This window comes from Hyaena hyaena, unplaced genomic scaffold (genome assembly GCF_003009895.1).
Source record: "Hyaena hyaena isolate Hyena2069 unplaced genomic scaffold, ASM300989v1 scaffold_277, whole genome shotgun sequence".
Classification (NCBI taxonomy): Eukaryota; Metazoa; Chordata; class Mammalia; order Carnivora; family Hyaenidae; genus Hyaena; species Hyaena hyaena.
In genome coordinates this window covers 7,503-29,240 of record NW_024080905.1, presented here as the reverse complement: position 1 = coordinate 29,240, position 21,738 = coordinate 7,503, and the positions used below count along the sequence as shown (strand labels likewise).

General features: G+C 38.5%; 1 protein-coding gene across 3 annotated transcripts in view; it reads left to right on the top strand.

Annotated features, from left to right (window-relative positions):
* ARL5B (ADP ribosylation factor like GTPase 5B) overlaps positions 1–16,796 on the top strand; it is a 30,191-nt gene extending 13,395 nt beyond the window's left edge. For 2 of the 3 annotated variants that reach the window (XM_039245875.1, XM_039245874.1), the window contains exons 2-6: positions 1,583–1,643; positions 3,240–3,387; positions 6,772–6,855; positions 9,160–9,311; positions 10,433–16,796. In XM_039245875.1, coding sequence (XP_039101806.1) covers positions 3,244–3,387; positions 6,772–6,855; positions 9,160–9,311; positions 10,433–10,481 — 429 coding nt within the window. In that variant the 5' untranslated portion in view covers positions 1,583–1,643; positions 3,240–3,243 and the 3' untranslated portion in view covers positions 10,482–16,796. The remainder of the gene's footprint in view (positions 1–1,582; positions 1,644–3,239; positions 3,388–6,771; positions 6,856–9,159; positions 9,312–10,432) is intronic. The other variant, XM_039245876.1, reaches the window with a different exon arrangement.
* Positions 16,797–21,738: the final 4,942 nt, after the last annotated feature.

Genomic DNA, 21,738 nt, shown 5'->3' with positions numbered 1-21,738 from the left:
CTGGAAGAGGGTTTTCACTCTTGTCCTGTAAAGGGAGGAAAATAAAGATTGGCTCCTTTAGAAATGAGGGGATATGCACCCAAAAAGTCCAGAAAGGAGAATTCTAGTGAGTTATAATAAGCCAACAAGTTTCGTTCTGTTTCGCGTTTTACAAAGCAGCTTCTGCCGTAGGGAAAAAAGCCCTTGGAGAGAAACCTGTCCTTTGTCCTGCGCTGTTAACGGCAGTACCGACAGTGTTGGGGTTGTTAGAGATGCATAAAGACACCTCATTTGTCACCTAAGAACTTGTCTGTGAATAGTGGCCTCTGTTTTTGACTGAGTCTTGACGCTTTAGAGTAGGAATATGAGCGGATGTCTGATTACATGTATAATCCGAATTTTGATATTACGAAGGTTAACAAGAGCATCAGGATTCTGATAGGAAATATGGCAGATCGTTGGCTAAAAATAAATCCATTGTGTTGTGGTTCTTATGAAGGTTCACTGGTAGCCTTTTGAGCATTTCCGCCCTGGGGAAGAGAGCTATCTGTAATGTGTTCCGTAAAGGTTAAAATCTAGAGAAGATGATTCTAAAGTGTCTTCTCTGTGCTCAAGGGAGGTTTCAGAGTATGTACCACTTAACAGAATAATTAGGTGGGCCTTAAAATCTGTCTGGGAAACAAGTGACTGTTCTGTGCATGGCCCCAGAGGGAGAAGACTCCAGAGGTTTTTGTTGCATGGAGAGCAGAAACCGTACCTGCTCAAAAGAGTTGTAAAATCCAGATTGAAAAAGCATTGAGGACAAAGTAATTGCGTTTTTATCTTTAAGTTAATGGAAGGAGGGGCACCTGGGTGGCTCAGTCGGTTAAGCATCCAACTCTTGATTTCATCTCAGGTCACGATCGCATGGTTCATGGGTGCGAACCCCACGCCTGGCTCCACATTTGCAGTGTGGAGCCTGCTTGGGATTCTCTCTCTCCTTCTCTCTCTGCCCCTCTCCTCTTACATGTGCGTGCACTCACTATCTGTGTCTCCAAATAAACTAAAAAAAAATATATATATATATATATATATAATGGAAAGAATGAGAAACTGATGGAGAGAATATGTGTGTCAAGGAAACCTTTTCAGTTTTGTGTTAGAAATTGGATTTCTTCATGAAGGGAAGAAACAATCTCGGTGGATGTAGGTGGGAAAACTTGCAGGTGTAAAAATAACTTGATAAAAAAGCTATTATGATTATCGGGGACGACAAGCACGTGTGTAAAATAAGTTTTGTAAACTTTGATTATGCATCATAGTGCCTTGTCAGGATTACAATTTGTGATTTTTCCCCCAACACAGCTTCTTGTATACATCCCTCTTACCCCCATCTCACATTCATTTATAAGCCAGCCAGGCGGAGACCAGCGTACTACATTGCCTCCCCTACCGTAGGTAACCTTGACATCGTGAAGCTCTCTTGACTCTGTGTTTTAACAATCCAGTAATAAGAATCCACTGAATGATCCTCATTAGAAAGCTAAGTAATAATCAGTGTTGAAAGCTTGTAATTGTAGTATGCAGTAGTGTTAAATGTTTCCGGTTTGTTTTCTTTTTGTAGAACACAAAGTAATTATAGTGGGACTGGATAATGCAGGGAAAACCACCATTCTTTACCAATTGTAAGTATAGTTATTTAAACAGTCTTCATTATTTTCATTACCGGGGCCAACCTTGTGTAATTAGTAAGATACCATTGTAATATAACGGGAAAACTTAAACATATGGTTTTGTATTTTACCGAGCACACAATGTGTTTCAAAAGTGAATTAAACTGCCGTATGTTTGGTACAGCCTTCACAGACACTTGTCTTTTTCCGACTTTGCAAGAAAGGCTTAATATTAAACCAAAATAAATAAAACATCCATAATCGTGCTACAGTGAGGTGATGTAGTGCATTTCACTTAATTCTTCCCACACCGAGGGTCACACAAGTAGACAAGTATCTCTAGGAAGCTTTTTGCCTCTCTCTTGACTAATAGCTGTGAATTGTTTAACTTAGCCAGACTTGTCAAATCAAAAGAAATGAAGATCATCCCCTGAAAGTCCTGCTTTTGCAGCTCGCAGCCAGGAAAGGCTGGCCACTTGCAGAGAAGTGCATTAATACTTGAAGGGAGTTTTAAGAGCCTATCAGTCCTCTTGTCAGAGTAGCTCTCCTTATCCTGTCGGGATTAATGAAACGATCCGTGTTAAGCGGTGGGACTGGATCTACACCGCAAGCACTGTAACAAACAGTCGTAAGATCCAGTGCACGGGTGTGTGGCTCTCACCTCTCCCCACCTCACCCTCCGTATGTCCGCGGACGGCTCTCCGGAAACACTTCACGTCAGCCGTGCCCAGTGTGTTTTTCAGCTACTTTGCGAGAAAGCTCCCCACGTGGCTGGTTGTTTTACGGTAGAATAACTACTTGTTTTACTTTAAAACATTGATCCATTGTCCATTATCTATTTTAATGTGACTTTGCCTTTAAACATCAAATAAAAACATGCCAGAAACCTGTCAGTTATTGAAATAACTTCCCACATAGATTCAAAAATGTATATAAAACCCAAGAGACAGTTGCAAGCTTCTCCCAAAACAGTGTCAGCATATTATAGGCAAATACATATTGAATGAATGAATTACTGTATCTTAATGAATAATTATAATAAATGTGGTATGAGCATTAGTATTCTAAATATATTTACAGTTAATTTTTAATTAAAATTTTCACTTGCCTATAGCCTTATCTTTTTAAGGCTGTGGTTTAGGTTAATAGGCCTGAGCTAATTTTTATGGCTGACCCAAATCTCAGTTTGCTCTCGTAGATAGTCTTCAGAATGATACGGAGCCCGCTATTTCAGTGGTTGCTGCTTGGCAAGCGCTGATGTCACAGTCACCTAGAAACTTGCTCTTTCGGGAAAGGGCACTGCTTTTGCTCTGATAACAAGAACATGGTGGTCTGGGATTTTGGCCACAGGAATACGAACTCACACCACAGGGTTCGCATCTCTCCAGATCAAGCCTTTAGTTTATTCCATTAAAAGAGAGAAAAAAGTCTTCCTTCAAGAGTTGTTCTTTGCCTAGGTATTTGTTTGCACACATTGTCCTCCAAAGTTCTAGTTTTGATGCTGTCGTCTGTACAAATAAGGAAGGTTGGTTCCTATTAAAGGGAGGGAGAAAACACCCCTCAGATTCTCAGGATTTACCAGAGATTTCTTATGGTGTCTTTCAACAGCTTAATGAACGAAGTGGTTCATACGTCTCCAACCATAGGAAGCAACGTTGAAGAAATAGTCGTGAAGAACACTCACTTTCTCATGTGGGACATCGGTGGTCAGGAGTCCCTGAGATCGTCCTGGAACACGTATTACTCAAACACAGAGGTATTCCAAGCCGATTTGCGCACGTTAACAACAGGCACCACAGAGTCAGCCCAGGAACTAGATAGGCAGTACGAAAGAGGCGTGCTGACAGTTGCTTTTCAACAAGATCCTTTTCTGTAAGGAGCTTGAGGTTTTCACATAGCAGAGAAGAGGCGAGTAGAAAGAGCGAAGCCCGCTGTCGTTGGCACGCGCACTGCAGGGCACACTCTCTCCGTTCACCCTCACGGCTGTCCGGTCCCACCTCTGCCCTGCGAGAAAGCGTCGGGTCACTTAGATGACCTGTCCCAAGGCCGCACAACCGTATGACACCCTGGTTAGGGAGGAATAGAAGATTTTTGAGCGTAACTGAATACAAGGTTTTCAAGTAACGTGAACTGAGCATTCAGAATGCTGCTGAGATTATATTTTCGTTGAAAAACAAATGGCTTTGCAGCACCCACCCCCAACTTCTCTGTCACTTACTTCGTCACTTTGCTGCTTCAGAGCCTGCCCAGGAAACAATCTGGACTGGCTTCTATTTCTGTGTTTATTTCTTGTTAGGCAGATTTTTTTTTTTTTAAACCATGCAGTGCTATCGAGAGAGATTTATCTTCGAGTATACTAATGTACAATTGCATCCATAATTTCCCTTCACAGACGACGACATCTGACCAATTCTTTTTTCCTAAAATGAAGCCCATTAAAAATTGAGTGGCTTTTTTGAAGGGCATGTGCAGAGGAGGTGGGGAGATGCAAGGCATTTTTGGTGAACAAGTTTCCTTTTTAAATAAACATGTATTCCTCTAGATTTGTATTGCAATAGCATACAATTCTACATATATATATTCCAGTGGAGTTTGTGATTGGTCCAACCAAAATGGCATATCCTAGATCTTAAGCAGTTATAGTAGCACTTAACATTTCTTTTTTTTTTTTAATTTTTTTTTTATATTTGTTTATTTTTGAGGCAGAGAGAAACAGAGCATGAGTTGGGGAGGAGCAGAGAGAGAGGGAGACACAGAATCTGAAACAGGCTCCAGGCTCTGAGCTGTCAGCACAGAGCCTGATGTGGGGCTTGAACCCACGAATTGTGAGATCATAACCTGAGCTGAAGTCGGATGCTTAACTGACTTAGCCACCCAGGTGCCCCACACTTAACTTTTCTTATTTGCAGGGGGAGACAGGTTGGTAAGCAAATACAGTTAGAGGTTAGCTTAATATATATGTCTATAGTAAAATAATATTCTGAAACTAAAAATGTTAGAAAGTGAGAGAGAAACAACCTTTTACTGAATGGCTACAATTGCCCCTTGAATGATGCAAGGGTTAGCGACACGGACCCACTGCTTGGTCAGAAATCCACATATACCTCGATTCCCCCCAAAACTTTACTAATAACCTACTGTGAAGCAGAAACCTTACAGACAACAGAAAGAGTGGATTAGCACACACTTTCTTTGCTGTGTGTATTATATGCTCTATTCTTATCATAAAGTGAGCTGGAGAAAAGAATGTTATTAAGAAAACCAAAAGGAGAAAATACGTTTACAGTCCTGTACAAAGAATCACATTTAAGGGAATCTGCTCAGTTCAAACTCCTGTTTTTCAAGGGTCACCTGTGTTTAAGCAGCACAGCTCTTGGTGCCTTGTCAGAGCTCACAATTACCTGCAGCTCTGAGGGAGAGGAGCAGCTATTTTTGCTGAAGAGGTTAAAGTTGGTTCTAGCTGATCCATGTATATTTATAGCCTTACAAAAGGAGGTTTTGAAGTTGCAGAAACTCTAGAAGACTTAGCACGGATCCAGAAAGACATCTGTTATTAATGACAGCATTTGCATGAAATGGTTTTTTTTTAATAACTTTTTCTAATTTAAAGTTTTTCTATAAGGTCTAGTTAGTTACCATACTGTAATATTGGTTTCAGGAGCAGAATCTTAATAAACCATTTCTATAAGAATTTCAAAATTACTGGGGCACCTGGGTGGCTCAGTCGGTTAAGCTTCTGAGTTTGGCTCAGGTCATGATCTCACGGTTTGTGGGTTCAAGCCCCGCATCATGCTCTGTGCTGAGGAATAGCTCAGAGCCTGGAGCCTGTTTCAGATCTTGTGTCTCCCTCTCTCTCTGACCCTCCCCTGCTCATGCTGTCTCTCTCTCTCTCTCTCAAAAATAAAACATTAAAAAAAAAAAAAAGAATTTCAAAATTACTACCCAGAACCTGTGGCCTTTATCATAGCACACTAGCCCAGCACTTAGCATTTGCAACCTTAGATTCTAGGTCGAGAGCCTGTCCATGTGATGCCCCCCCCCCCCCCCCCCCCCCCGCCATGTGGCCTTCATCACCCTTGTCATCTTCTTCTTTTCTTTAAGGAGTCCTCCCAAAGCCCAGCGTCTCCATTAGCATACAAGGAGTTCAGCTGTTGATGAATTCCTGCCACCTTCCTCACATTACGTTTTCCATATTCTGTCCATGAGAACTTGCCGTGTTTCTTCCCTCAATTCCTTCTATTTTCTTCCCTTTTATGCCCTTCCGAGCCCTTCACAATCTCTAAGCAGATTACTCTAGTTGTCTCTGCCTAATTTTAAGGTCATCTGAACAATCTGGGTTACCATCCCCCTCTCCATTTATTCTGTGTCACTCTTATAACCTTTAGCATCACTTAATCTCACTTCTTAATACTTTCTTCTGTCTAAGATATCTGACTAGGGGCCCTTTCGCACTGTATATTATTTTTCTTACCAAGGGTGCTTTTATTTTTAATGTGTCAGATCCCACTTTTTTCATATACACATTTACCAACACTTTTCTCTAGTTCTCTTTGCTTGCTGCTTTTTGCTTTCACCTACACCGGCTCTAACCTATTAGCCCCTAAGTGGGTGTGTTTCTGCTTAGGGCATTTTTTCTGGGGCTTTTATTGTTGGTATTGTTGTGTAAAAATGTCTTGTTCATTAGTTTGAGTGTGTGTGTTTCTCCTTTCCTTTCAAACTAACTTGTGTGTCCCTTTCTAATAGGCCGGAGGAGACTGTCTGAAACATAAATAATTACTGATTGCTTAAATAAGCAATCAATTAAACAGTTTTAGTGGGAGTTATTTAAATTACCATGACTTTCTCTTTAGAAATTATTGATTACCTGCATCTTAAAATAAATCTTAGTGTTACAGTGTATTGTGTGTTCAAACATCAGCTTTTCGAAATAAACTTGGGCATCAGTTTTATTTGTTGAACTGATGAGTTCTTATTAGCATTTGGATTTTACAGTACAATACAAACTCTTCATGATGAAAAAGCAGTGGACCGTTTTATAGTAATGGCGGCGGCGTGAAGAAATATTCTATCACTTGAGAGTCATTTTGCACAAAACTTCAACATTTCATTCACTTTTCTTTCTTTTTTAATTGTCTCCTAGTTCATCATCCTCGTGGTGGATAGCATTGACAGGGAGCGACTAGCAATTACGAAAGAAGAATTATACAGAATGTTGGCTCATGAGGTAAATGTTGAAAGTGAACACAAACAGTAGAGTAAGGTATCTGTATGGTGGTTTTGCTTTTTCACAAAGATTATATGCTTTGCTGTGAGTTATTTCATCATTAGCAAAGTTTTCTATTTTGATGGAAATCTTGAAGTCAAAAAGTTTCATTACCTTTTCACACTTGAAAAAAACTCAACACCTTAATTTGTAGCCTATTATCATTATTGATAGGATTTTTTCAAAGTTAAAACTACTCCTTCATGCCTTAAAGAGTCTGGTGAATTAAAGAAGAAAAAGGGAAAACTTAAGTGGTTTTTTCCCAAGAATTTATAATCACTGAAAATTCTTTAGTGAATAATCTGAGACCACTTAATTCTAACAGTTTAAGGTAGACAAAATGCTAAGGTAATAAAACACATTCATCCACCCACCATTCAATAGAAGATATTAAATATCTTATGAGACCCCCCATTTCACTTCCTTTCTTTCTCTTAAAGAGTCCTAAAAGAATTACATTATCCTAAAAGTAGTGAGAATCAATCCCATGTATATTTTCATACTTTCCCTACATTTTCTTTGTCAGTTGTACAAACTATTATATTTCATTGTTCATAAAATCTTTTTTAAAAATTTATTTTTGAGACAGAAAGAATATACATGTGCACAGAAGAGGCAGAGAGAGAGAGAGGGAGACAGAGAATCTCAAGAAAGCAAGCCAGACACGGGGCTTGAACCCACCAACTGCAAGATCATGACCTGAGCCTTAACCAACAGTCTCACGCTCAACCAACTGAGCCATCCAGGCACCTCATCATTGTTCATAAAATCTTATATAATGATTATATATTTCTGTAACTCCGTTTTGGGGTATTTTTTGCACAACATGTCAGTACATACAGCATTACTTCATTCCTTTTAACAGCTCTATGGTATTATTTTGTATGAATATACCACAGTTGATCTGTTCTATTAATGAACATTTAGATTATTTCTAATATTTTGATCATATGAACAGTTCTGCAGTGAGCGTAAATGATTGTGGTTAGCTTATACCAGTAGTCATAAGTATTGCCCAGCCCTTTACCCTCTGTGCTCTTCTTGAAATTGGAGAAATTATTGGGGCACCTGGGTGACTCAAGTCAATTAAACGTCCAACTTTTGGTTTCAGCTCACATCATGAAACCATGAGTTTGTGAGTTCAAGCCCCGCATGGGGCTCTGTGCTGATAGCACGGGGCCTGCTTGGGATTCTTTCTCTCTGCCCCTCCCTTGGGTGCATGCACATGCAGGTGTGCTCGCTCGTGCTCTCTCTCTCTCAAAATAAACTTTAGAAATAAGTTTGGAGAGATTCTGTAGTATTTGGCAACATATTACCATATTTGCCTATTAGAATATTGCTTACATAGTTTCAAATCAATGTTTAAGATGCATATTTACTTTTCGTCTGACCCCTTTGGCCCAACAATATAAAAATAAATTATCTAGCTTATGTTATTTAGTCTTTGTTAGAGCCAATCATTAAATCACTATTGAGAAAATTTTTTTATCTCAGTACAATTTTTATTTTATTTATATTTATTTTGTTAAGTTTTTAGTTTTTAAAAAAATTTTTTTTAAATGTTTTTATTTATTTCTGACAGACAGAGACAGTGTGAGCAGGGGAGGGTCCGAGAGAGAGAGGGAGATACAGAATCTGAAACAGGCTCCAGGCTAGCTGTCAGCAGAGAGCCTGACGTGGGGCTCGAACCCACAAAGGGCAAGATCATGACCTGAACCGAAGCCAGACGCTTAACCCACTGAGCCACCCAGGTGCCCAGAGTTTTTAGTTTTTTTTTGTTTTTTTTTGTATTTTTTTTTTTAAAGTTTTATTTCTAGGAGAGAGAGACAGCGTGAGCAGGGGAGGATCAGAGAGAGAGGGAGTCACAGACTGAAACAGGCTCCAGGCTCTGAGCTGGCAGTCTAGCACAGAGCCCGACGCGGGGCTCGAACCCACGAACCGCGAGATCATGACCTTAGCGAAAGTCGGACGCTTAACCGACTAAGCCACTCAGGCGCCCCTTTAGTTTTTTTTAAGGAAGTTCTTGTTTCAGTGTCGCGCTTGAACTCATGACCCTGAGATCAAGAGTCTCCTGCTTTACCGACTGAGCCTGCCAAGTGCCCCTCAATAAAAATTTTAAGTTAAGTGTTACTCCCTAATCAATCAGTTTAAAGTAGAGAGATTTCATTCTAACTGTCCAGTTGGGCATATTTGACCTTCCTGCTTCATTAGTTTAATTTGAGTTGGGATACTTCGTGTGTTAGAAATATTTCATATCGATTGCAGGATTTACGGAAAGCCGCAGTCCTGATCTTTGCAAATAAACAGGATATGAAAGGGTGCATGACGGCAGCTGAAATCTCCAAATACCTCACCCTTAGTTCAATTAAGGACCATCCGTGGCACATTCAGTCCTGCTGTGCTTTAACAGGGGAAGGGTAAGTGCTAAGCGATGTGGGGGGAGGTATGACTCCTTTCAGATTTCTAGCAACTTTTTTAAGGCAGCTTTTTTTCTCCTTTGATGCTGTTCTGTTTGTTTTTGGTTTTTTTGTTGTTGTTGTTATCTACAAAAAGATAGTTTCTGTATTGTATTTCAGTTTTATAAAGTAAAAATAATTTTAGCCAGTTACTGTTGTTAAATTACACTTCAGCAAAGTTACTGACGCGTGGTTTGTAACTTTTAATATAAACAGAATGTTTTAGCATAAAAAGCCAACAACAAACTTTTGAATTAAGTTTTCACACTCCAGATTTTTAGTTGATGTTCATTTCTTGCTGTTACCATTTACTAACTGGGGGGGGGGAAACTGTACTGTTGCTTGAATTAAAGAGGAAGCTCCAAAGAAATTTCACATTTCGCTAAAGGCTTAATTAAGCCTGAGCTTTCAGCTTTCCCCAAGACGACATCTCCTTTATGATCAGGAGTTGTTTGGTGGCATACCTCGAGAGACTGACTAAACATTTAAGATAGACGCTTATGATAGTGTATTCTTCTTTCCTAAGAACTTGAGTTTGCATAGAGTAGGCCAAAGAGACCCAGTGTGCTATACATGAATGATCCAGTTTATTTCCAGGTATTTATCCTGGAATCAGCCTGACCTTCTTAGTTATGCTATGAGAAATTGCTTGTGATACAATAGCTATATGTAGGCTTTTCTGACCTTGACTTTTAAGACTGATGCGTAATCATTCATTCCATTCTTTTGCATTCAGGAGGGTAGGGCAAAGCTCCTGTTGCCTTTATATAGTGGTTTCAGTTTTATCTTAAAGGGGGAGAGGAGCATTTGCAATCTTGATGGCAAAACTGCCGGAGCCGTTCTCTTCAAGCTGAGACTGAGGCAATTTCCCAGTTACTCAACTGATTAACATCATTTATTCTACGTGAATCTTCCACTTAAAAATTCCGCGTCTTACGGCGTTACCTCCATCTTGTCACTTAACGTGTATAAATAATTAGTGGAGTACCAACAGTTGGGGAAGACTTAAAAATAATAAATGTGCTTTCAGTTCTACAGTTGAAATATTTTCATTTTGAAAATGCTTCTGTCTTTTGTTTCAGGTTATGCCAAGGTCTAGAGTGGATGACGTCCCGGATTGGTGTGAGATAACTTTTTGCCTGAAAAGAGACTGCTCTATTTATTCTGTGACATGAACATTTTCCTAGTACCTTTGGCTGCTAAGGCAGCAGCATGTTTAATTTATAACAACACAAACCTCTATGAGCAACACTTGAATCAAGTGCAGCTGAACTGGAACATGAAAGATTTTTTCTTAACTTTTTTTTAATGCACTAACCTTCAGTTGGATGATATAACTGTGTTTTCAGCAACGTAATTCTCCTGACTGCTGATTCCGATTACTCAATGACTGCCTTGTAAGAAATGTGTGTCATGCGTTTGATGTTTTCTGAAGTATTGTAATAACTTTAACGACCAATTCCTTTCATTTCTTGACCACCTCCTTTCCCTACCAGATAATTCCTGGTTTGACAGAAAAGTAGTAGTGGAAATCATCAGATACTGCTTGTAAACATAACCAGCACTAAATATTTGCTCCCTCTTTAAACCACTTCTCTTTTGGACAGAGCTTATTGTAGAGAAAGAAATCAACCTAGAAGATATCTATGAAAGGAAAATGAACCATCATGAGAACTGCCTTGACAGAAGTTAATTTTGCCCAATTATTACAAGGCACGGAATAATTTTAAGTTACTCTTAGTGTGGAAATTAAGTAGGCTGTTTATCTAAAAGAATTAAATTTACTTTTCTGCCTCCAACACGAGATTAGTTTTAGCTAAAAACTAGTCGGGAAAATATTTGAAAGCCCAACTTTGATGGTAAATATTGTGGAGAACTCCGATATTTCAAAACTCACACATTATTCAATGCGTATGTTAATTATCGGAAGTTATTAAAGCATACCAGCACTAATACGAAAATAAGACATTTGGAATATATTTTACTATCAATTAGAAACAAGTTTATTATCAGCAGAGACTTCAATGATTCTGTTTGCAAGGGAGAGCACATTTGCTGGGGGCAGTAGCTAAAGCAGAAGTACAAACATTTCCTTTTAAAATTTGAAGTTGTGTGTGGATTTTGAATGGTGTTTCTACCACCAGCATTGTATTACTTAGAAACCGCTACGGCTTTCTGTAGGTCCATCTGAGGTTATAGTGTGAGAGGCTTCAGACACTTGCCTTCTCTCTTCTTACCCCTCATGTTCTAAAACCTTCTGGTGGATTACAGGAAACTGCTGAATTGAATCCTAGCTTTTAGAGTGTGACACAAGACTCAAAGTTAACAGTGACATGTTAGAAGTTAAAAAGTGGGAAGAAGAGCGTCCTAATCTATCAAAAGTTTATTATATATCATTAAAAAGTTCGGTCTAACCCGAGCAGTAATCTGACTAGTGCATACTTAGGAGTGAGCACAAGTAATTCTAGTTTTGATCTCCTATTTCCAAAATGTGATTTTGCTCTCATGAAAGGGATAAAAATGCATCCTTAGAGAATAATACTTCATTTTTGCAGTATTTTTTTTTTCATTTGGGTCAAAAGTACAATTCAGTGTTCATAAGAATATCTAAAAATACCTGTTCAAAAGTAGTATTTTAATTTTAACATTTTTTATTGTAAATCGGTTTTAATTTTGCTCCGTTTTCAGGTATACTTGATTTATTATATTTAGTCTAATTTAGACGAAAGTGATAACATTTTCTTTCTATTTAGTGGTAGCACACCCTACAACTGAGGAAAGCTTTCTGGACTTAGGGAACTAGTGGTTATTAACCTTGTTTTGAAGCTTTTTCTTAGTGAGTCTATACTGGGTAGAGGAAAAATACTGATTTTAATAAAATCTGTAATCCTAGACCATGAGCGGAAAGCAAACATAAACCAATATGGATGCTTTGTGGTATATGTTTGGGGGCAGGAGGAAGTACAAAAATACAGTTTACCTAAAGCACACTTTGCCAGAATATATATCTTGGTTCTAGAGTTGAGCCATAAATTCTAAGGATAATTCTCTTAACTTCATCTGGGAAAACATAGGTAATACAGGACAAAGTTCTGTATCCATTCTTATTAGGAAATTTATCTTCTTATATGTAATAGGATTGGCTGGCTCAGTTTTCTTCTATCAAATTATACAGTTGTGGGCTTTTTTTTGGTATTACCACATCAGCATTATATTGAAAGTGTTTTTAACAGTTGATTGTATTTTGTCAAACATCTACTACTAGTATAGATTGAAGTTTGCTATTTAATTTTTTTAAATACAGTTTATTTTATTTTCTAAACTTTTTAAAAAAGCATTTTGTTAGTTTGGGATCAGAAATGGTTTTGCTAGCTGTGTTGAAAATGAAATCAACATCCCACTAGTTTCTGTGGCAATGATTGGGAACAGTTCAAATAGGAAATTCACGTAAGACTTTTTAAAAGTGTTTTATAGGTTCTCGTTAGATATTTGTTAGATATTTCCTGTTACAATAATATGAAAACTGATTATCCTTTACTCCAAGAGAATGTTTTGACGCAAGCAAGTATCTAATACTAAAGCATTGATTCTGACATTCATTGTAAATCAACTCTAAGATTCTGTCTGATGACAAATTTGTAAATTTGTGATTAGTGCCTTTATTCACATTTTGAGATGAGTTCTTAGCTTTGTACTATACCTGTTCTTTAGAATTCACATTAGCAGCTAACTCATTTGACAGTGACATAAATTCGAGATTCACCCTCCCTGCCACCCCTTCAATTGCCTAGCAAAGTTTTCTAGTAAGTACCGGAAAGCAAGGGCCCCACTCCCCCCCCCATATTATGTTCAGGAGATTATTCTAGATTCTGTGGGGTTTTTTTGAGGATAAACAAGTTTAACAAATCTTTTCAGTATTTTATTAGGACTAAATGTAACTGCTACCCAAATATGGCATTTTTCTTCAGTTTGAACATGTTACATTCTCATTTAAATACATTTCCTGGTTACAGCCCATTTGGGAACTTTTAGAATTAACAGCCCTTTTATATGGGAGTATACTACATAATATGTATTCTTAGTATAATTTAATTCCTTCAGATCTGAAATAACATGCAGTCCGTTGGAAAACGAATGGTTAAATACGTAATTTTTGCTTTTAGGTTCTGTGTTAGTATGCTTAAAGGTATAATTTTATTCTTTGTTAAAGAAAGGTAATAAATTCAAGCTTTATTGTTAAAAATAATTTTTATATGGGCACTACCCCTATAGCCATAGTCATTTTGATTAAGCACAAGTTAACTTTTATTTTCTAGAGCATAAAGAGAAAATAATTATTTTCCTATGGAAACAGTGAGTGATACAGGCAGTGCTGTAAACAATATTCTCTGAAGAGTCATTGAAAGTTAACAAAGCAAAGAAATTTAAAGAAAATCTTTATATTTTTAAAAATCTTTTTGGTGTAGTTAGTATCTTAGGACAAATTCTAAATGGGATTGTCTGTGACTAGCACTCTTTTAATTCTTAACTACATAAAATAAAACTATATCAGTAGAAAAACATACTGGTATTATGCCTGTAAATGGGGAAGTTCCATTGACATTTATCTTTGAAGAGCAACTTCATGAGTCATCTATGGCTTTAGGTCCAAAATATTTCATATCAAGTGCAATTCTAAAAGATCTTTTATATTTTGCTGGGACAAAGCCACTTCGAGATTCAGTCTGATGAGTTGGATCTAGTAGAATATTGTGCTGGCTGTCTAAACAAGTGGTTTTGAACCTTAATTTGGCCATTGGGTGTCTAGTGACTTTAGACAGCATTCATGGTCTCTCTGTTCTTTTTCCCCCATCCTGAGGAACTTAAGCCAACTAAAAGAACTCCATCCTGTCTTTTGGTTTTAAAGTCCTGAATCGTTAAACACTATATTAAAGTTGAAAAACCCAAAAAATTCCTAGGATAGGACCCATAATAAGAAATTAAATTCACTTTTATCTTTTGAATCCCACCTCATCATCATTTTGTTTCGTTTGTGAATACAATCAAATAAAACAAAGTATCAACTAGTAACTAGCACTCAGCTTAAATAAACTAGGAGCTAGTGACAGTGCAGAAGAGAAAATAAGCCATATTGCCAAGGAAATGATTTTAAGCTGCTGATAAAACACCAGTGTATGTTTAAAATGCTCTCTTCTTGGGAATACCTTGCTCATTTTCCTGGCTTTTTCTAATTAGAAGTGGTTAGTTTGTTCAGAGTTTATTCGCTTTTGATACTACCCCAAACTCCCAGTTCCGCTTGACTTTCCAGTGTTGAAAGGATACTGCAGCTTGGCTGTCAGTATTTTACAAATGTCTGTATAAATCTGAGAGCAGTTTATATTCAAGGTTAGTTCCTTCAGTAATGTCTCATCCTTACTCATTTAGCATTACTGTGAAGACTGAAATCCAAGTCAGATTCCCAAAAAGTATTTTTTGAGAGTTCCATGTGGCCAAAATTAAATAGAGAAGGTCAAAAAAATTTTTTTCAACTTTTTCCACTTTAAGGTAGAAAACTACTGTGTTCAAGAGATCCAAAATCGGTTTTAAATGCATATGATTTCATAAAATGTTTGGGAAAAGTTAATTTGGAGTCATACCTAGAAACGAAGGTCAAAACAATTGATAGTAAAGATAAACATGAGGTAGAAAAGTCTTCAAAAGGCTATTAAGTGATAGAAATTGTGAATGAAAGTGAATTTCCATCACTAAGGCACTTAAAATTACTAGAAATAAAGTACGGCCTTTTACTCTAGATCTAGATATCTTACTTTTAAAGTGGCCAAAGAACCAAAGACTGATCAGGTTTTTAGAATCTGTTAGTGTTGTCAAGTCACATCTTTTTTATTTTTTTCTTAAATGGTAGTCTGCATTGTCTTCTAGAAATGGAGAGGTAAGAAAACGTGCCGTGCATATCTTTTGCAATAGATAACAAAGTTCTAGAAGAATGGAAATGTTTCTTGCACAAACTTTGTAGTATTTTAATTAAAAAATTACCTCATTTTTCAGTCCATAAGGTGCTTTGCTCAAGCTTGTAGGACGTCGCACCCATAAAAACCCCCTTCCCCCGAACTCTGAAATATGCAAAGTTCACAACTAAGGGGTAGCGTTCCTTGGAAATTCTGTTTTATTCTTGTTAAGATGGTTTAGCAGATTCTTACAGCACACAGACATGTGTGTGCTCAGTCAATACTTAGTTTCAATAAAATCAAATAAGGGCAAGGAAAACCCTCAAGTTTGATTGATTCTATTATACTGTGACTATATTTCCATCAATGTTGGGACGATATCAAAGGACTATCATTTGATCTCGGTTGTGCATAATTTATTGCACATTTTGGCCCATGTCACAGGAGACTCTTGTCATTTTAATCCTATTTTCTTCAGGGAGTCAGCAAGCCTCTATTTTATTCTCTTGGAGTAAACTGTTCAGTGTAGCTCTGAAAGTTTTAATTTCAATTTAAAAATGTAGCTGCTATTTCATTAAAAGTGTGAAATACAATGATGGTTATGATTTTTTCCAATTATGTAGTAGTTTTAAATTTTACCGTATTTATTGTACAGAGCATGGTTTAAAAAACACACACACAAAAGCAATTACAACCTTGTTCCTGTATTTCTCCTACCCAGAATATAATGATTATAATCACACATTGCCATCTTAACAGAAATTGGTGCTTTAGAGCATTAAAGAGGAAACAGCAAGCCCTGTATAATACACTTCTTGCCTCGGAATATAAAGCTACTTTAAGATGTATTTATATTTGTGCTCATTTCTTAAGGTTTAAATACAACTGTTCTCCATCTACTTCAGGCCTTCTACAAAAGCTGTAACAATATCGTAGCTAATCATCTTGGTCAATAGATGATGTTAATGCTGGCAAAACTCTGAATTGGATCTCTCTGTGGGTCCTGCCATATTGCATAGAGGGGAAAAAAAGAATGTCTTTCACGCCACAAACCGTGCTTCTTAACCCCAACCAAGCAGCTGAAATGTGTGCTGGTGGTCTAATATATGGCATTAATAAAATTAAAAGAGCAAACCAATTGCTGAATGCATTCACATCATCACTTCTTGCAAATGGTTCAAAGCATGTTCTACTAATAGTAGGGCTGTTTAAAGACATGTTTTAAAAATTTTAATAGTTTCATTACTGTCATAAAATGCTTCTTTTATATGTTAAGTTTAGGTTGCTTGGTACTCGCGATTTTTTTATTTCTGCAATTATGTTATAATGAGTTGCTTGCATGCCTACTCACCCAAGGAAAAAGGATGCTGTTTGCTCTGGAATGTTCATCTTTTAGACAGGTTTTGGCTCATTTGCAATCATGGTGCAATACAGTGTAACATTCATTTGTTTTCAGTCAACAGTTTTATTTTTGTCATAATAAAGAATTACTTTTCCAATATGACATGAACTCGGTGGTTTTCTTTAAAGATAAAAATCTGTTCGAACAATCTTTTTGTTGCGACTGATAGAAACTCACTTAAGCTAACGAAGCAACAGAAGTTTAGTATTAAGGGTGAGAGGTCAGGTTGTGGGTGCTCATAGAACCCAAGGTCAGGGACACAGCTGGTTTTTTTTAATAGGTTAGGACCAGAGACCCAGGGATGCCAAGAAGAAACCAGAAAGTTCTTTATCTTATCCATCTCTTCTTTTCCACTGGTTTCCTAGGCAGGCCACGTGGCAGAAAATGCCCACATCAAATAGCTTCTATAGTTTTACCTTTGTGCAAGGAAGAAGCCAGATGATCATTAGGTTCTTAGTTATGTGGTCAAAAATTGCCCTCCATATTTCTGAATCAAAATATAACATGAAGACAGGGTTTGGAATAAAGGGGAGCAATAGCTTTAGGGTGGGCCAAGACCTTCCAAAACTGCCAGCTGGGGAATTTCACCGAGAAATACAAGATCTAGCCGGTTTCAGCAGGGGTTGGGGACATGCTGCCAGCCTTGTAGGTCAGGTTTGCAGTGGGGCACGGGGTTCCTGAAACAAAAGCTAAGAAAGGAGGGCTGGCTTGCGGAAGAGGGGGGAAAAGGTCACAGTTTAAAAATTGAGCCTCGCTGAAGTCTTAATGCAGCCATTTCTATTTTTATTTTTGTTCATGGTTATGTTTCTAATGGGTTTCGGTTACATTTTCATATTCCCCAGGGAAATGGTTCACTTCCCTGCATTGGGTCAGTTTCTCTTTCTGCTCTGAACAACTACGGCTTGGCGGGGAATCCCTGGGCTGTTTTCAGGCAGTCCAAGTGGGTGTGTAGTGTATAAGAGGCTATCTGTTTGGTCTTTGAACCCTGATCCTGAGACAAAACTTCTCAACCCCTTGGAATTTCCTGAATGGTTGCAATGCCTTTTGTCATTCAGAGGCAGGCTCCTTTGAGCTTATGTTAATGAAGTGACTCAGGGTGGACCCATAGAAAGGCTCAGGGTGTAGCTGGTCCAGAGGAAGATCAAATGAATAGAAGGCTGGAACTTTTATCCCCTCCATCAGCCTCTGTAGTCTGGGAAGGGAAGCGGATGCTGCTGCTGAAGCTCTGGGAAAACTTGTCAAGATTGATAAGCTTCCGGGTTAGTGAACACATCCATATGCCGAGATGGTGGTACACCCTGTTACATGGGGACTCTCAGGCTTTGCTCTAAGTACCTCTCCATCTGGCTGTTCTGTATCCTTTACAGCAAACCGGTAAATATAAGCAAATGCTGAGTTCTATGAGCCACTCCAGCAAATTGATCAAACCCAAGAAAGGAATTTCAGGAACCTCCCATCTATAGCCAGAGACACAGATGACAATCTGGACTTGGCATCTGAAGTGGGGAGGGTGGGGAGAGCACAGTTTTGTGAGAGTAAGGCTTTAATCTGTGGGATCCGACCCTATCTCCAAGTGGATAGTATCAGAATTGAGCTAAGTTGGAGGATACCCAATCGATGTCTGCTAAGAATTGGAGAATTGTTTGGTGGTGTTCGAAAAACACATTGGAATGTGTACTCCACTGTGAGGTGTAATTGGGATCTTCTGCACATTGTTCTTTAAATTGTATTCTAATTTAAAATTTTTTGAGATGTAGTCTAATATTGGATAGGACCATTCATCTTCATTATAGTCATTAATTAGTTTCCTGGAAAGTAGTGTCTTAATACCCTCCTTTTTTCAAAGTCCTCTCTGAGAATGTAATGGAGGATGCCTATCTATATTGAAAAATTACACCTACATACTGATGTGAAACACTGGTATCTGGGAATGAACGGTCAAAACTTTTTGAGGCATCTTTGGTGCAAAAATGGTGGTTTTATTAAAGCACAATTTCCCACTGTCAGAAGGAGCCTCAGCGGGAGTGTGAGAAGTGACTGGTTATATACTTTCAAATTGGAATGGGGTTAGGGGTAGGGGAAGTCTCTAAAGAATCTCGAAACAAGGTTTCTAGGACCTTGAGGGGCTAGTTGTTGGGATGAGGTCACTTACTACTATCTCGTGAAACCTTAGTCAGGAGACCCTTTAGATGTGTATCATTGGGTCATATGTTTGGAGGATGATTACTAACATATAACTTGGAGACAAAGGAACTTTCCAAAGGAATACACACACACATAAGGCCAATGTCAGGCCAAGGTTATCTTTTGCCTTTAGCCGAGCATTCACATTGAAATTGCTGAGTTCCTGGAGGAAGGTCACCCTGCCTGTCCTAAGTACTTGTCAATGGAAATTTAATTCTTTTCTTGCCTTTGTTCTCCACAATTTTGTATAGAGAGTTAGGAAAGCCTCTGTGTACGAGTTCTGCTATACTATAGGACTTCATTACCCAAACATTCCAATTTCTTATGAGAAACACTCAAACTCCATAAGGTTTTGTCCTGCCTATTTTTAATTGCTTTATGTAGGTATAGTTAACACATAAACTAGACCTATTGAAGATGTACAATTTGAAAAACTGATGTGTGTACATTCATGACACCATCACCGCAATCAAGATAATGAATTCTCTTGATCATTCCTCCAATTTTCCTAGAGTCCTTTGTAACTCCTCCCTTCTGCTCAAATCCCAACCTCCAAACTGTTTTCCGTTGCTCTATTTTGCTTTCACAGAATTCTATAACATCCCTCAGCACAATTGTTTTGAGGTTTACTCATTTCATTTCATAGATCGATGGTGCATTGCTTTTTCTGCTGAGAAGTATTCCCTTGTGTAGATGTGTCACAATTTTTCTACTCCCTGTTAGTGGACATTTGTGTCATATCTAGCCTTTGGCTATTACACGTGAAGCTGCTAGACCCATTGAACACTCGTATGAAAGTCTTTGTGTAAACATTTGCTTTCATTTCCCTTGTGTAAACCATGGAAACTAAGAATGGAATGGCAGGGATTTATGGTAAATGTATGTTGCACTTTTTAGGAAACTGGGACACTTTTTCAGAGTGATTGTCCCTTCAGTTACATTCTTCCTGTTGGTGTATGACAGGCAGAATTGGTTCGCCTTCTTGCCAGCAGTTGGCCTGGTCGCTGATTTTAGACATAAGCACCTCCTTGGTCACTGATTTCAGACATAGGTGTCTCATTGTAAGTGTAATTTGCATTTCTCTAATGGCTGATGAGGAACATCTTTTTTTTTTTTTTTTTTTTTTTTTTTTGAGAGAGAGAGAGAGAAACAGCGTGAGCGGGGGGTAGGGGTCAGAGAGAGAGGGAATCACAGACTCTGAAACAGGCTCCAGGCTCTGAGCTGGCAGTCAGCACAGAGCCCAACGCGGGGCTCGAACCCACGAACCGCGAGATCATGACCCAAGCGAAAGTCGGACGCTTAACCGACTAAGCCACCCAGGCGCCCTGAGGAACATCTTTTCATGTGCTTGTTTGCCATCCTTCTATCTTGGCATAGTGTTTTGTTCAAATCTTTTCTTCCTTTTTAACTGGATTTTCTTAAGAGGTGAGTTTCAAGAGTTACGCAGTTTGCATATAAGCCGTTTATTAGCTAAGTTGTTTAGCTGTGTCCCAATCTGCAGCTTGCCTCTTCATCCTCTTAGCAATGCCCTTTTAAGACATTCTGTTTTTCATGCCATTCGTCATTTGCAGATGGCCAAATACAGGAACATTGATCCTGGAGTTCTGGCTAATCATACAGTTAAACTGACTTAACAATCCTCTGTAGCCTCTACATATAATGTGTAGTGTTCTTAATATCCATGTGGATAGCCCCAGCTTGCTTAGAACATGCTTCCTGAGAGTGGAATTTTTTGTTTGTTTTCTAAACAGAAAGTCTGATGTCAAGAATATAATTTTTAAAAGTATAAAACTCTTATAGAACTATATGGCGAGCATCTGTCAAAAATTGTGTTTAAGTCATTAATTTGAGAAACAGCAGGCTACAAACCTGATTCAAAGGAGCACACTACAGAAAAACTTACAGGGACACCTGAGTGGCTCAGTTGGTTAAGTGTCTAACTTCGGCTCAGGTCATGATCTTTTTTTTTTTTTTAATGTTTTATTTATTTCTCAGAGAGAGAGATGGCGTGAGCAGGGGAGAGTCAGAGAGAGAGGGAGACACAGAATCTGAAGCAGGCTCCAGTTTCTGAGTTAGCTGTCAGCACAGAGCCTGATGTGGGGCTCAAACCCACAAACCGTGAGATCATGACCTGAGCCAAAGTCGGATGCTTAACTGACTGAGCCACCCAGGCGCCCCTCAGGTCATGATCTTGAGGTCTGTGAGCTCAAGCCCCACATCGAGCTCTGTGCTGACAGTTCAGAGCCTTGAGCCTGCTTCAGATGCTGTGTCTCCCTCTCTCTCTGCCCTTCCCCCACTCACACTTTGTCTCTCAGAAATAAAAATAAACATGAGAAGAACTTACAAACTTACTCACTGTCTACATGTTTCCAGCTAACTTTATCACGTCTGAGTCCTCATGGATGGTAAATAGTCAAACAAAGTGGCATCATCTTTACAAGGGCAGAGGGTCCTTCAGCTGACTTGAAGGTTGATGCCCTAGGATGACTTTGAAAGGGCATGGTAATCATTCTGCCTTCTTTCCAAGTTTTCATTAAAATTTTCAAAGCAGAAAATAATTTTTTTCATTTTATAAAGACCCTGGCCTATCGACATACGGAATACAAAGTGGGTTGCAGGGAAGGGAATCAGACAACCAAGAGACAGTACTGTTCTGGTGAAAAGGAGTGAAATCCAGTATAAATACTGAGGTAGTGCTGAACAGCCTCTCTGACTTGCCATCTCCAAAACCCACGATGGTTCAAACCAGAATAATTAGGCAGATAATCTCCTGCAACCAAGAGCTACTGGGAAACCAAATTAGAGCGCCCTCTAGGCAGTGGCTTGGTAGCTACCCAGGATTTACCCCCATGACAAT